The sequence below is a fragment of the Carcharhinus amblyrhynchos genome, chromosome 18 (assembly GCF_965287045.1).
Source record: "Carcharhinus amblyrhynchos chromosome 18, sCarAmb.v2.hapA, whole genome shotgun sequence".
NCBI classification, from domain to species: Eukaryota; Metazoa; Chordata; class Chondrichthyes; order Carcharhiniformes; family Carcharhinidae; genus Carcharhinus; species Carcharhinus amblyrhynchos.
The window spans coordinates 3,941,603-3,955,324 of NC_137341.1; the positions used below are offsets into that span (position 1 = coordinate 3,941,603).

General features: G+C 44.9%; 1 protein-coding gene across 1 annotated transcript; it reads left to right on the forward strand.

Moving 5' to 3' along the window:
* The first annotated feature begins 9,314 nt into the window (after positions 1 to 9,314).
* On the forward strand, positions 9,315 to 10,640 carry LOC145354629 (hemoglobin subunit alpha-like). The gene is made up of 3 exons (XM_080206060.1): positions 9,315 to 9,493; positions 9,810 to 10,014; positions 10,274 to 10,640. Exons 1-3 carry the CDS (start codon positions 9,330 to 9,332, stop codon positions 10,397 to 10,399), a joined length of 495 nt encoding a protein of 164 aa, XP_080062186.1. The 5' UTR covers positions 9,315 to 9,329; the 3' UTR covers positions 10,400 to 10,640.
* Positions 10,641 to 13,722: the final 3,082 nt, after the last annotated feature.

Here is a 13,722-nt window from a genome sequence, read left to right on the forward strand (position 1 = left end):
TTATCAGTTTGTATCGTTCTGTTCATCATTGGTAGCCATCTTTTTCCCGACCACTGCTGATAAAGTGGGTGCACTCAGTGAAACCATTGTCCCGTGGTTGGCAGCCTCTCCCTGTTACCTCATCCCATCAAATCCTGACATTGGCTGAAGTTTCACAAAATGTATTCTAAAAGCAAACTGTGTATATTTTATAAATTCCAAATATATGTATTCAATGAGGAATACTTGTTCAGTTAGAGCTGCCTTTTATAATGCAGCGCTGTCTACAGTCTAAGAATTTTAGAAAATAGCCACCAATGGTTCTACTATTTCCAAGACCTCTTCCTTAAGTACTCTGGAGTAAAGATTATCAGGACTTGGAGATGTATCTACCTTCAATCCCATCAATTTCCCCAAAACCATCTCTCTACTAATGTCGATTTCCTTCAGCTTCTCACTAAAACTTGTTTCTCTCAGAACCTCTCTATACTCTAAGATCATTCACCTTCCGTCAATATTGTGTTAGTGCTCTTAAACTCATGATTATGTGGGTTTTTTTTAGACTAGTTTAGCCCACCTACCTCAGGGATCTAAATGCATTATCTCCAAAGTTGCAGATGATGCAAAATTGGGTGAGAGGGTGAGCCGTGAGGAGGATGTAGGGATGCTTCAATGTATTTTGGACAGGCTGAGTGTGTGGGCATCTGCATGGCAGATGCAGGATAATGTGGATAAACGTGAGGTTGTCTACTTCAGTAACCATAATAGGAAGACAGATTATTACTTGAATTGGTGTAAATTGAGAAAGGTGGATACTCAGCAAGGCCTTGGTGTCTTTGTTCATCGATCGCGGAAAATAAGAACATAAGAAATAGGAGCAGGAGTTGGCCATCTAGCCCTTCGAGCCTGCCCCGCCATTCAATAAGATCATGGCTGATCTGAAGTGGATCAGTTCCACTTTCCCACTTTCTCCCCATAACCCTTAATTCCCCTGTCTATCAGAAACCTATCTACCCGTGACTTAAATATATTTAGCGAGGCAGCCTCCACCACTTCAACGGGCAGAGAATTCCAGAGACTCACCACCCTTTGAGTGAAGAAGTTCTTCCTTAACTCCGATCGAAACCGTCCCCCACTTCTTTTGAGGCTGTGCCCTCTAGTCCTCCTGTCCTTTCTAAGCGGGAAGAATCTCTCTACCTCTACCCTATCCATCCCCTTCATTATCTTATATGCATCTATAAGATCCCCCCTCATCCTTCTAAACTCGAACGAGTACAGACCCAGTCTATTCAATCTCTCCTCATAGTCCAGCCCCCTCATCTCCGGTATCAGCCTAGTGAACCTCCTCTGCACTCCCTCCAAGGCCAATATATCCTTTCGCAAGTGCGGCGACCAAAACTGCACACAGTACTCCAGCTGCGGCCTCACCAGTGCCCTGTACAGTTGCAGCAAGACCTCCCTACTTTTATATTCAATCCCCCTCGCTATAAAGGCCAGCATCCCATTCGCCTTCTTGATCACCTGCTGCATCTGCAGACTGGGTTTTTGCGACTCATGCTTTTGCGACTCATGCACAAGGGCCCCCAGATCCCTCTGCACCGTAGCATGCTGCAGCTTTTCGCCCTTTTTTATAGTAATCCCTCCTACTATTATTTCTGCCAAAGTGGATAACCTCACACTTGCTAACATTATACTCCATCTGTCGGGTCCTCACCCACTCGCTCAGCCTATCCAGATCCCTCTGCAGACTTTCCACACCCTCCGCACAATTTGCTTTTCCACTCATCTTCGTGGCGAGGGAGGAGTAGGGCTGAGTGGGAGGTGGCTCAAAGCATCAGTATTGGCTGTTCAGATTCAGGGCGGTGCTCTAGAAGTTATTCATAAGAAGCAAGTAGCAAAGCCTGGACAGATACAATGAAGGGGTATTCCCTGATCCTCTGTGACTCAGCCAAGTAGAGGTTTGTGGTCTGTCACTATTTTGAAGCATCAATCATAAGAAATAGGAGCAGGAGTAGGCCATCTAGCCCTTCGAGCCTGCCCCGCCATTCAATAAGATCATGGCTGATCTGTCGTGGCTCAGTTCCACATTCCCGCTTTCTCCCCATAACCCTTAATCCCCTCTCTTATCAAGAACCCATCAACCCGCGTCTTAAAAATATTTAGCCAGGTAGCCTCCACCACTTCAACGGGCAGAGAATTCCTGAGATTCACCACCCTTTGAGTGAAGAAGTTCCTCCTCAACTCCGTTCTAAACCGCCTCCCCTTTATCTTGAGGCTGTGCCCCCTAGTCCTACTGTCTTTTTTGAGCGGGAAGAGTCTCTCCACCTCTATCCTATCCATCCCATTCATCATCTTATACGTCTCAATGAGATCTCCCCTCATTCTTCTAAACTCTAACGAGTACAAGCCTAGTTTATTCAGCCTCTCCTCATAGCTCAACCCCCTCAACTCCGGTATCAGCCTAGTAAACCTCCTCTGCACTCCCTCCAAGGCCAAAATATCCTTGCGTATCATAAACATCCTGATAAAATCCTTTTACGCCAAAGAAGGCAACCAATCTCTCTTTCTCAATTTGCGAGTACAAACACTCAGCATCTGAAAGGATCCTGGATCCATCATCGATGGGCCTTTCTGTTCCATCTTTCCAAGAGCACAGGGCCCTGATCCCGTGAGGGGATGTGTCACACGTCAGGATGAGTTCCTCCTCAGGGTCAAAATGGGCTAACAGGTTTGATGGGAATAATTGCTCTTTTACCTTGTTGAAGGCCTCAGCCTGGGGTGCCTTCCCCAACTGTATTTGATGCTTCCGCAGCAGGAAGTGGCAGATAGCCAAGTCCAGAATGAATTTCCCATTGGAGTCCACTAACCCGAAAATGGATTTTACCTCAGTGGTATTTCTCAGGGCTGGTGATCTCTTGGTGGTCCTTACTTTCACTTCCACGGGGTGTAAAGCGTCCGCATCCAAACGATAACCCGAACAGGTCACTTGCCTTCACCCCAAAGGCACAATTTTCTTTCTTCAGGCGTCGCCTCAGCTCTCCAAGATCTTTTTAGCACCTCTTCCAGTTTCGACAAGGGCTCTTGTTCTGAGGTGACTGTGACCAGGATGTCGTCCAAGTATCCTGCCCCTTCAGGAACCCCTAAAGTATGTTCTCCGTTATCTGCTGGAATATGTTACGCGCTGATGAGACTCTGTAGGACAAATGGGAATATTCCTATCAGCCCATGGGACCTCTGAGTGCTGCCCTGACTGCACAGTGAGTGCTGCCTGATTGAGAGGGGTGTTTTTGGAGTTGGGTGAAAACAGGGAATTAGGTGAAACAGGCAGCAGAGGCTACAAGTGAGAATGCTGACTGCTAAGTGTTATTTTTTTTCTTTTTGCTCTTGGCATTGCAGTTGTTGTACACTACTGTAGCGTTTCTATGTAATTTCTGTGGTTTATAGTTTGAAAAGGTTAAACTCAGCAGTAACAAGGAGCAGGAAAGAAGGGCACGAGAAAATTGGATATATCTGAAACAAAACATCTTTCAAAAGTTTAATTGAAAGGGCAGGAGAGCTCCAAGCCATGGTTTGCTCCTCTTGCTCCATGTGGGAGGCTCGGTTCCAGTTCCGGGTCAGCTTGTGTGTGGGAACTGTCTCCAGCTACAGCTGCTGGAAGCTCGAGTTTCAGAGCTGGAGCGGCGGCTGGGGACACTGTGGAGCGTCCGCGAGTCAGAGAGGATCGTGGATCGCACGTGTTGGTCACACTGCTGGCTCAGGCTCCGCAGGCAGGAAGGAAATGGGTGACCACCAGACAGAGCAAGAGAGATAGGGAGGTCGTGCAGGAATCTCCTGTGACCATTCCCCTGAAGAAGACATTGGGCTTTGGATACTGTTGAGGGGTATGGCCTCTCTAGGGAAAGCAGCAGCAGCCAAACTCATTGCAATACGGTGACCTCTGCTACAAAGGGGAGGGGTAAAAAGTGTGCCAGTGCAATAGCTATAGGGGATCCAATTGTACGGGGAATGGACAGGCGTTTCTGTGGCCGCAAACGAGACTCCAGAATGCTGTATTACCTCCCTGGCGCGAGGGTCAAGGGTGTCTCGGAGTGGCTGTAGGACCTTCTGAAGGGGGAGGGCGAACAGCCAGTGTACACATTGGTATAAATGACATAGCGAAAAAAGGGGATAAGATCCTCAAAGCAGAATAGAGGGAGCTCGGAAGGAAGTTGAGAAATCGGATCTCAAACGTAGGGATCTCAGGATTACTTTGGGTGCTCCACGCCAGTCTGAGTAGAAATGAGAGGATATTTTGGACAAGTACGCAGCCGAAGGGATGGTGTCAGGGGGATGGTTTCAAGTTCCTGGGGCATGGGGACCGGTTCTGTGGTAGGTGAGACCTGTACAAGTTGGACAAGTTGCACCTGGGCAGGACTGGGACTGAGCAACCTACCAGAGGGTTCTGTGTCATGAGACGGGAATAATGAATGACCTGACAGTTCAGGATCCTCTCAGAAGAAGTGATCACAGGATGGTTGAATTTAAAATACAGATGGAGCGTGAGGAGATAAAATCCAATGTCAATGATGTCTTGTGCTTCAACAAAGGAGATTACAAAGGGGTTGGGGGGCGGGTAGACTGGGAGCAAAATCTTCTTGGTGGGACAATTGAGGAACAGTGGAGGACTTTCAAAGCCATTTTTCACAGTGTTCAGCAAAAGTAAATACCAGTGATAAGGAAGGACGATGGAAAAAGAAATAATCAGTCATGGAGATCTGAGGAAATAAAGGACGCTATCAAATTGAAAGAAAATTCACACAAACTGGCAAAGATTATTGGAAATCTAAAGGATTGGGAAATCTTTAAAGGTCAGCAGAAAGCCATGAAAAAAGCAATAAAGAAAAGTAAGATGGATTAAAGAAGTAAACTAGCTCAGAATATAAAAACAGACAGCAAAAGTCTCTACAAATACATACAACGAAAAAGAGTGGCTAAATGAAACACTGGTCCTTTAGAGGATGAGAAGGGGGGGGGTGTAATAATTGGAAATGAGAAAATGGCTGAGGCATTGAACAGGTATTTTTGTGTCGGCCTTCACAGTGGAAGACACAAATAACATGCCAAAAATTGATGACAGGAAGGCTACGGCAACCTGGAAACTATTATTATCGCAAAAGAGGCAGTGTTGGGCAAGTTAATGGGGCTAAAGGTAGACAAACCTCCTGGTCCTGATGGAATGCATCCCAGGGTACTAAAAGAAATGGTGGGAGAAATAGCAAACGCACTAGTGATAATTTACCAAAATTTGCGGGACTCTGAGGTGGTTCCTGCAGATTGGAAAACAGCAAATGTGACAACACTGTTTTAAAAAAGGAGGTAGACAAAAGGCAGGTAACTAGAGGCCGGTTAGCTTAACTTCTGTAGCCGGGAAAATGCTTGAATCGATCATCAAGGAAGAAATAGTGAGACATCTGAATATACATTTTCTCATTGTTAAGATGCAGCATGGTTTATGAAGAGCAGGTCAATTTGGTGGAATTCTTTGAGAACACTACATGCGCAGTGGACAATGGAGAACCTGTGGATGTGGTGTGTCTGGATTTCCAGAAGGCATTTGACAAGGTGCTGCACCAAAGACTGCTACATAAGATAAAGGTGCATGGTGTTACGGGGAATGTATTAGCATGGATAGAGGATTGGTTAACTGACAGAAAGCAAAGAGTGGGGGTAAATGGGTGTTTTTTTGTTTGGTGATCAGTGACTAGTGGTATGCCTCAGGGATCGGTGTTGGGACTGCAATTGTTTACGATTTACGTAGAAGATTTGGAGTTGGGGACCAAGTGCAGTGTCAAAATTCACAGATGACACTAAGATGGGTCGCAGAGCAAAGTGTGCAGAGGGCGCTGAAAGTCTGCAAAGGGATATAGATAACCTAAGAGAGTGGGTGAGGGTCTGGCAGATGGAGTACAATCTCGGTAAATGTGAGGTCATCCATTTTGGTAGGAATAACAGCAAAACGGACTATTATTTAAATGGTAAAAAATTGCAGCATGCTGCTGTGCAGAGGGATCTGGGTGTCCTTGTGCTGGAATCTCAAGGAGTTGGTTTGCAGGTGCAGCAGGTAGTTAAGAAGGCAAATGGAATTTTGTCCTTTATCGCTGGAGGGATGGAGTTTAAAAACAGCGAGGTTATGTTGCAGCTGTATAAGGTGCTGGTGAGGCCACACCTGGAGTTACTGTGTACAGTTTTGGTCTCCTTGCATGAGAAAGGATATACTGGCACTGGAGGGGGTGCAGAGGAGATTCACTGGGTTGATTTCGGAGTTGAGAGGGTTGGCTTATGAGGAGAGACTGAGTAGATTGGGGCTATACTCATTGGAATTCAGAAGAATGAGGGGGAGATCTTATAGAAACATATGAGACTGTGAAGGGAAGAGATAAGATAGAAGCAGGGAAGTTGTTTCCACTGGCGGGTGAAACTAGAACTAGGGGGCATGGCCTCAAAATAAGGGGAAGCAGATTTGGGATTGAGTTAAGGAGAAACTTCTTCACACCAAGGATTGTGAATTTAGAACCAGGGAAAATTTACAGCTCAGAAACAGGCCTTTTGGCCCTTCTTATCTGTGCCAAACCATTTTTTGCCTCGCCTTTTTTGTGGGATTCCCTGCCCAGTGAAGCAGTTGGGGTTACCTCATTGAATGTTTTTAAGGCAAAGAAATGTAAATTTTTGAACAGTAAAAGGAATTAAGGGTTGTGGGGAGCGGGCAAAGAAGTGGAGCTGAGTCCACTATCAGATCAGCCATGATCTTATTGAATGGCGGGGCAGGCTCGAGGGGCCAGATGGCCGACTCCTGCTCCTATTTCTTATGTGAATATTGATCATAATGTACGGGATGCCACATCTCGTTCAAGTTGAAGATAAGCAAGGCTCATATCCAACTTGGAGAACATCTACCTGCCAGTTAGTTTGGTGTGCTAGTCCTCAATTCTACTTGTCGAAATTAGAGACCTGCGAGGCCATAACTTCTGATCGCCGCAATTGCGGACTGATTTATCTGGCTTGAGGGCGAGGACAATCGGTGTAGCCCTCTCTGCAATCTGTACGGGGCTTCCAGTGCCTCGATCTTCTCGGCACCCAATTTTGCCCTCCACTTTCTCTCATGGGATCCGTGAACAACGGGAAAACCCATTGATGGCAGCGGGAACAAAAGATCCCGCAAAACACAGCCATGAACTGCAGGAAGGTATCCACAAGTGAAAGGGATCATTTTTAAATGAAGCTTGCTGCGCTCAAGTGAGAGGCAAGAAAGGGAACCATTCCTCCCTCCTCACCTGGGAGCATAACAATTTGGGGCCATTCCATTCGGAATCATAACAAATTGGGGAATATTGACATCCTAAAATTAGTTGAAAAGAAACTGGATGGACCTTGGTCATTTCTCAATGAACAATTCCTATTTCCCCATTTCACTTCTGACTAATTCAGGATTTATCCACTTTGGCAGGAATAATAGTAGGAGGGATTATTATTTCAAGGGCGTAAAGCTGCAGCATGCCACGGTGCAGAGGGACCTGGGGGTCCTTGTGCATGAATCGCAAAAAAACCCAGTCTGCAGGTGCAGCAGGTGATCAAGAAGGCAAATAGAATGCTGGCCTTTATAGCGAGGGGGATAGAATATAAAAGCAGGGAGGTCTTGCTGCAACTGTACAGGGCACTGGTGAGGCCGCAGCTGGAGTACTGTGTGCAGTTTTGGTCACCGCACTTGCAGAAGGATATATTGGCCTTGGAGGGAGTGCAGAGAAGGTACACGAGGCTGATACCGGAGATGAGGGGGTTAGCCGATGAAGGGAGACGAAATAGACTGGGTCTGTACTCGTTGGAGTTTAGAAGGATGAGGGGCGATCTTAGAGAGACGTATAAGATAATGGAGGAGACAGATAGGGTAGAGGTAGAGAGATTCTTCCCGCTTCGAAAGGACAGCAGGACAAGAGGGCACAGCCTCAAGATAAGGGGGGGGATGCAGTTTAGACCGGAGTTGAGGAGGAACTTCTTCACTCAAAGGGTGGTGAATCTCTGGAATTCTCTGCCCGTTGAAGTGGTGGAGGCTACCTCGCTGAATATATTTAAGACACGGGTAGATAGGTTTCTGATAGACAAGGGAATTAAGGGTTATGGGGAAAAAGCGGGAAAGTGGAACTGATCCACTTCAGCTCAGCCATGATCTTATTGAATGGTGGGGCAGGCTCGAAGGGCTAGATGGCTGACTCCAGCTCCTATTTCTTATGTTCTTATGTTATCTCCTCCCAAATATCCTCTTGCAGAAAGGGGAAACAGTTCAACATCCTGGCTCATTCTCAATAATCCTCTGTTGCTCCTGTACTAGCTGTGTTCGAGTTGCCGCTTGGGAATTCATCATTCTCTTCTTAGTCATTATTTGTTGGATGTTTTCCTGAAATGTCTTGAAATTTTGAGATACTTTCTTTGGAAAGAGTTAAAGACAGAGAGTGAGCATTCCCCAAAATGTTAACATGAAGCTTTTCGATTCCCTTTGATCATGTGGCATCTTCCAATATTGTGGCTTTACACGTTTATCAAATGAGAGGATATGTCAACAGGAGTAAAGGAAATAGTGTGGAATTGAACATTTAGTGCTCAATGTGGAGTAAAATTAGATGCAGCAGTAAAATAGGTATTTTAGAATAGTGTATTGGTGGTTTGAAGAGCTCTTTCTATATTGTTTGAAGCAATTGGTAACACTCCCCACAAATAATATCCCCGATAACTGAAGAGATGGTAAAAGGAATGGCTCTCAACAAACTAAAAGACAAGTGAGTTCAGAGCGTTGCTTAATTTGGAATATTATCTTGTTCTATTATGATTTACTATACTGTATGGAATAGATTTTTACATTTTCAGTCTTATTCTATTTTAAAGGCACGTGAGTTCAGAATATTCTATTTTGACAGCAGATAAAAGTGAATATGTCAAGAGGTACTCAGCATTATCTTTGCTGCGGAGGTAGTAATCAAAATCTTTAACATTCTCTCTCTGAATTGTTCGAGTCACAATTCGCACTAACTCAATGTTGCCGCTCTCTGCTTCCTCATATCTGCCACACTTGCGCTCTCTGAACTCAATTCATCAAACCATTGAAACATGTTTCCAATGGAACGTGGAGAAGGTGTGGCTTGGTAACAGTTCTCCGACACCCAGCTATCTTGGGTTCACAGTTGCGAATGAAAGAGGTGATTGGTTCCCCAGTCGACGTCGCTCTTTATCATCGCATTTGCAACAGAACAGTTGGAGACGAGAACAACAGCCAATCAGGCAAATGCGGGCTGGAGGGCGGGTCTCGGAGAAAGGCAATAAAAATGGGGAGGAAAACACCCCAGAGGTATCGCGACGGTGTTGAGTCTGAACGAGTCACAACAGCTGAAGCCATGACTTTCACTGACACTGAGAGGCGAAAGATCAGCGAAATCGCCCAGGTGCTGGCAAAATCACCTGAAGCTTACGGCGCGGAAGCTTTGGCCAGGTAATTTCATGACATTTACATTCCGTTCAAAGCATTTCTGACCAGAATCTGTCACGGTAATTATTGGATTGATTTTCTCTGGAATTGTGAGTTAACTGAAATGAAATTTTCTCCCCAGTATCAACAACTTTGCAAAGCAGGGAGATCAGTGAGCTCAAAGCAAAAGAATGGGGAAATCTCCTGAGATTTCAATGCGTTCCACACGAATGAAGCTCTTTGCATTGAAGAATAATCTTTAGATATTCCAATTTCAATGATGGGTTTGGGGTTGGGGGTTTCAAAAGAGAGAATAATGGTCTTCTTTTTGTTCCTGAAGGTTGTTTGCAACTCATCCTGGAGCCAAATCTTACTTTGATTACAAAGATTACAGTGCTTCCGGTCAAAAGGTCCAAGTGCACGGTGGAAAGGTCATTCGCGCTGTGGTCAAAGCGGCTGACCACTTGGATGACCTGCACAATCACCTGGACGCTCTTGCAATAACCCATGGCAAAAAGCTTCTGGTGGATCCTCAGAACTTCCCGGTATGTATCAATTTGATCGAATTGTCCTGGTGTCCGTTGCAACAAGCTCTGACCATCCAGTCGCTGGTCATTTCAAATCGACACGTCACTTTGTAAAGATTATAGTCCTGTTCACAATTAAGAATCAAAGGCTAAGCATCTGGTGTTCATTTTACATGTAAAATGTTGGTGAGGACCCCCTTCTGACCAACACTCCACTCACTTGTCACTCCGACTAAAAGAGATGAATTAATTTTTCTTGGATCTTTTTCTTTCACAGATGCTTTCAGAATGCATCCTGGTCACCTTGGCCACCCACCTGCCTGACTTTAGTCCAGCCACCCACTGCGCTGTGGACAAGCTGCTCTCTGCCATTTCCCAAGAACTGAGCTCCCGTTATCGTTAGAAACGCAGCCAGCAAACTGAAGCAGAACGCAGTTTGATTCACATCCTTGAAACCGCTGCGTACACGTTTCCTCAAACTGCGTGACAATAAATCCTCACTCTTTTCAACCAACAATTTTGCCCTAGCCTGTGCTGTTTAATCCAGTTTGCATACTTCATCGTGCATTTTCCAATAAAAATTGTTAAACTGCTTCAAATGCTGTTTCCTGAGGAACAATAAAATTTGCTTTCATCAAACGATACCTGGTCTACTGTGTATAATTCACATAAACACACTCATTTCAGAATAAAAAGCAGAGAAATACTGCAACATACAGCCCGTCACCTATGTAGAAATTTACACAGCAGTTCAGTGGAAGAGCAAACTGCCCAAGAAAGACTTGTAGCAATTATAAATCCATTGTCTGTCTTGCATTAGCAAATGGCAGATGAGTCAGGTTCATATTGGAGCACCTTCTGATCAGAACTAAGAGTCTGACAGTCTCCATCCTATAGTCTTTACACAGAGACTAATGGAAGAAAGGTTACATTTATCACTGAAAAAGACAGGGGCTGGGATTTTACCGTGCCGCCTGCCATGGGAATTGAACCCAGCGAGGGGGCAGACAATGGAAAGGTCCATTGTCCTCGGGCAGGTTTTTATGGTTTCATGACAAGAAAGGCTTTCCATTTTAAACAGTTTTCGAACATCAAAAATGATTGGTTTTCTTTAGGTGCAATCTTGTTTTTTATTGTGACTCCGACTTGGGAGTTTATTCCTCTGAGGGTTATAAATTGCACATGTTAAGCACTAAAAAACACAGTTTTGTAACTTTAATTTATTTTACAATGTCAACAGCTCACTCCTCACGTTACTGCGCCTGCCCTCTCTGTTAAAGGCCACGTTTGTCATATTATAACTGTTCACATCTCACCATGACAAAATGAAACACCTTCTGGTTCTCCAACTTTGCTCTTTCCATGTCTGATGGTTAAGACCTTCTGTGCGTTATTATTGTCCGTTGGTAAATAAGAGAAGCCGCTGGGTGTTGAACAGAGCTCCCCTGATGATGGCCAACTCATTCCAATATTTCAGCCACCATTCTCTGGGAATCCATCCCAAATGTTGAGCTGTCTTTCTGGGAAGAGAATGTCCCTTTCTGAATTTTGAACCTGTGCTACCTTTTCCAGACAAGTCATTTACCTCTGGAAGGCAGGTTAAAGTATTTAGTGGCCTCTGCACAGATCTCATGCTTGGCATAAATTAGAATTTTCTGAAAAAGCGATGGATCCTAAGGTCATAGAAATTGTCATGTGTTGTTGGCACAAGCAGCAGTGACCATGAAGTTTCCAAATGATCATTCAAAACCCAATTAGCTCAACAAAAACTGCACATATATAAATATATATATCCTCAGATCTGAGGGCACTGCCTCAGAGTAAAGGGAAGATCCTTGAGATTTGAGATGAGGAGGAATTTCTTCAGCCAGAGAGTGGTGAACCTGTGGAACTCATTGCTGCAGAGGGCTGTGGAGGCCGGGTCATTGAAGACAGAAGGGGATAGGTTCTCGATTGGTGAGGGGATCAAGGGTTACAGGGGAAAAAAAATGGGAGAATGATGTTGAGAAAATTACCGTCCATGATTGAATAGTAGAGCAGACTTGATGGGCCGAATGGTCTCATTCTGCTCCTATATCTTATGGTTTCCATGTTTCCAAGTCAAATTTACTCAGTTTTTGATTTCTTCACAAAGTGAAACATTACCAAATATCTAGCTCTTAATTCTACAACCTATCACCAACATCCATCAGTGACTCTCGCCTTATGCTCCCTCACCATTGACACCCACGTATAGACATGACCCCTTTCATTGCTTCAACCTATTCACGGTCACCTTCACCAGGCTCGAGAACAGGCCAGAAAGCAGGCCCACGGATCTGCCTGCCCCCGCCTGCATTGAGTGGCCAAAGGTCAGGGCTGAAGTAGAACTCAATATTGAGTGGCAGTGCCTTTCGAAATGGAAAATAGACTGAAACCTTGTGAATTATGTCCAAATGTGAAACATGGAGTCAGTGAATTCACTTATCACCTTATTGCTTTGGGCTGCTGTGTGTAACACCCTCCACACTTGATGGATAAAGCAACCCATTCATTTGTCAGTACACCGACAAAAGAACTAACTTACAGAGTTTCTAACCTCCAGATAGTCCAGCAAATCAATCTGGAATCAGCACAATTCCATGTTCAGCTTCTCCTTGAAATCTCTACATATCCTAACTGATCCATTAGGTTTTAGTACAGGCACTATTGGTGTAGCCCAATCAGGTGTCGCAACTGGCTCAATGATTTCTGTTTGGACTCGTCTTTCTAATTCCTTTTCAACATTTGGGCTGATGGCATGTAGTATTGTTCAGACATTTTGACGTGCTGTTTGGCTTTATTATATTTATTTATGAGTGTCACAAGTAGGCTTACATTAACACTGCAATGAAGTGACTGTGCAAACCTCCCAGTCGCCACAGTCCTGTGCTTGATCGGGTCTACTGAAGGAGAATATATTATGGCCAATGCTCCCAACCAGCATGTCTTTTGAATGAAGAAGTGTTACTTTGGTATGTCTGGGAGAGTTTCTTAATACAATATGTCAACAATCCAACCAGGGAAGGGGGCCATACTAGACTTGGTATTGGGGAATGAGTTGGGCCAGGTGATCGATGTTTCAGTGGTGGGAGCATTTTGGGCTCAGTGACCATAATTCTGTAAGATTTTGGATAGCCACGGATAAGGACAACAGTGGCCCTCGGGTGAGGGTGCTTAATTGGGCAATTACATGCAAATTAGACAAGAACTGGGGAAATTTCAGCTCAGCACCAACTGCTGAGTCACTCGACTCTGGCCAACACTGAGTATTGTTGGGTGCTGACCTTGTTTATCAGGGTTGAAGTGATGAACATGCCCTTGTTTAAGGTATTTCGTGTGTACAAGTCTGTGAGTGAATGATCAGAGCAAATTCAATTATCAGTCATATTCACATGGTGTCAGTTTGGCAGCGCTTCAGCCCCATGTTCCAAAACTTACAAACAAGTTTAACCTTGGACTTTAGCTCAATACTGGAGCACGAGCTGGCATCTCTGTGGGCAATCATCAGGTTAACAGCTTCAGGAATTGGCCATTTATAGATGCGGTTTCCCGCCCGGTTAAGAGTTTGCCGGGAGGGAGAAACTGGGTGAGAAGCAGACAGTCAAAGGGGAATAGGCTGGGAGTGCAGGAGCCCCCTGAGCGCATCAGGGGAGTGCAATCCGCCAGTATTCCATTCCGAATACTGATGCCCTTTAACTGGGCAAT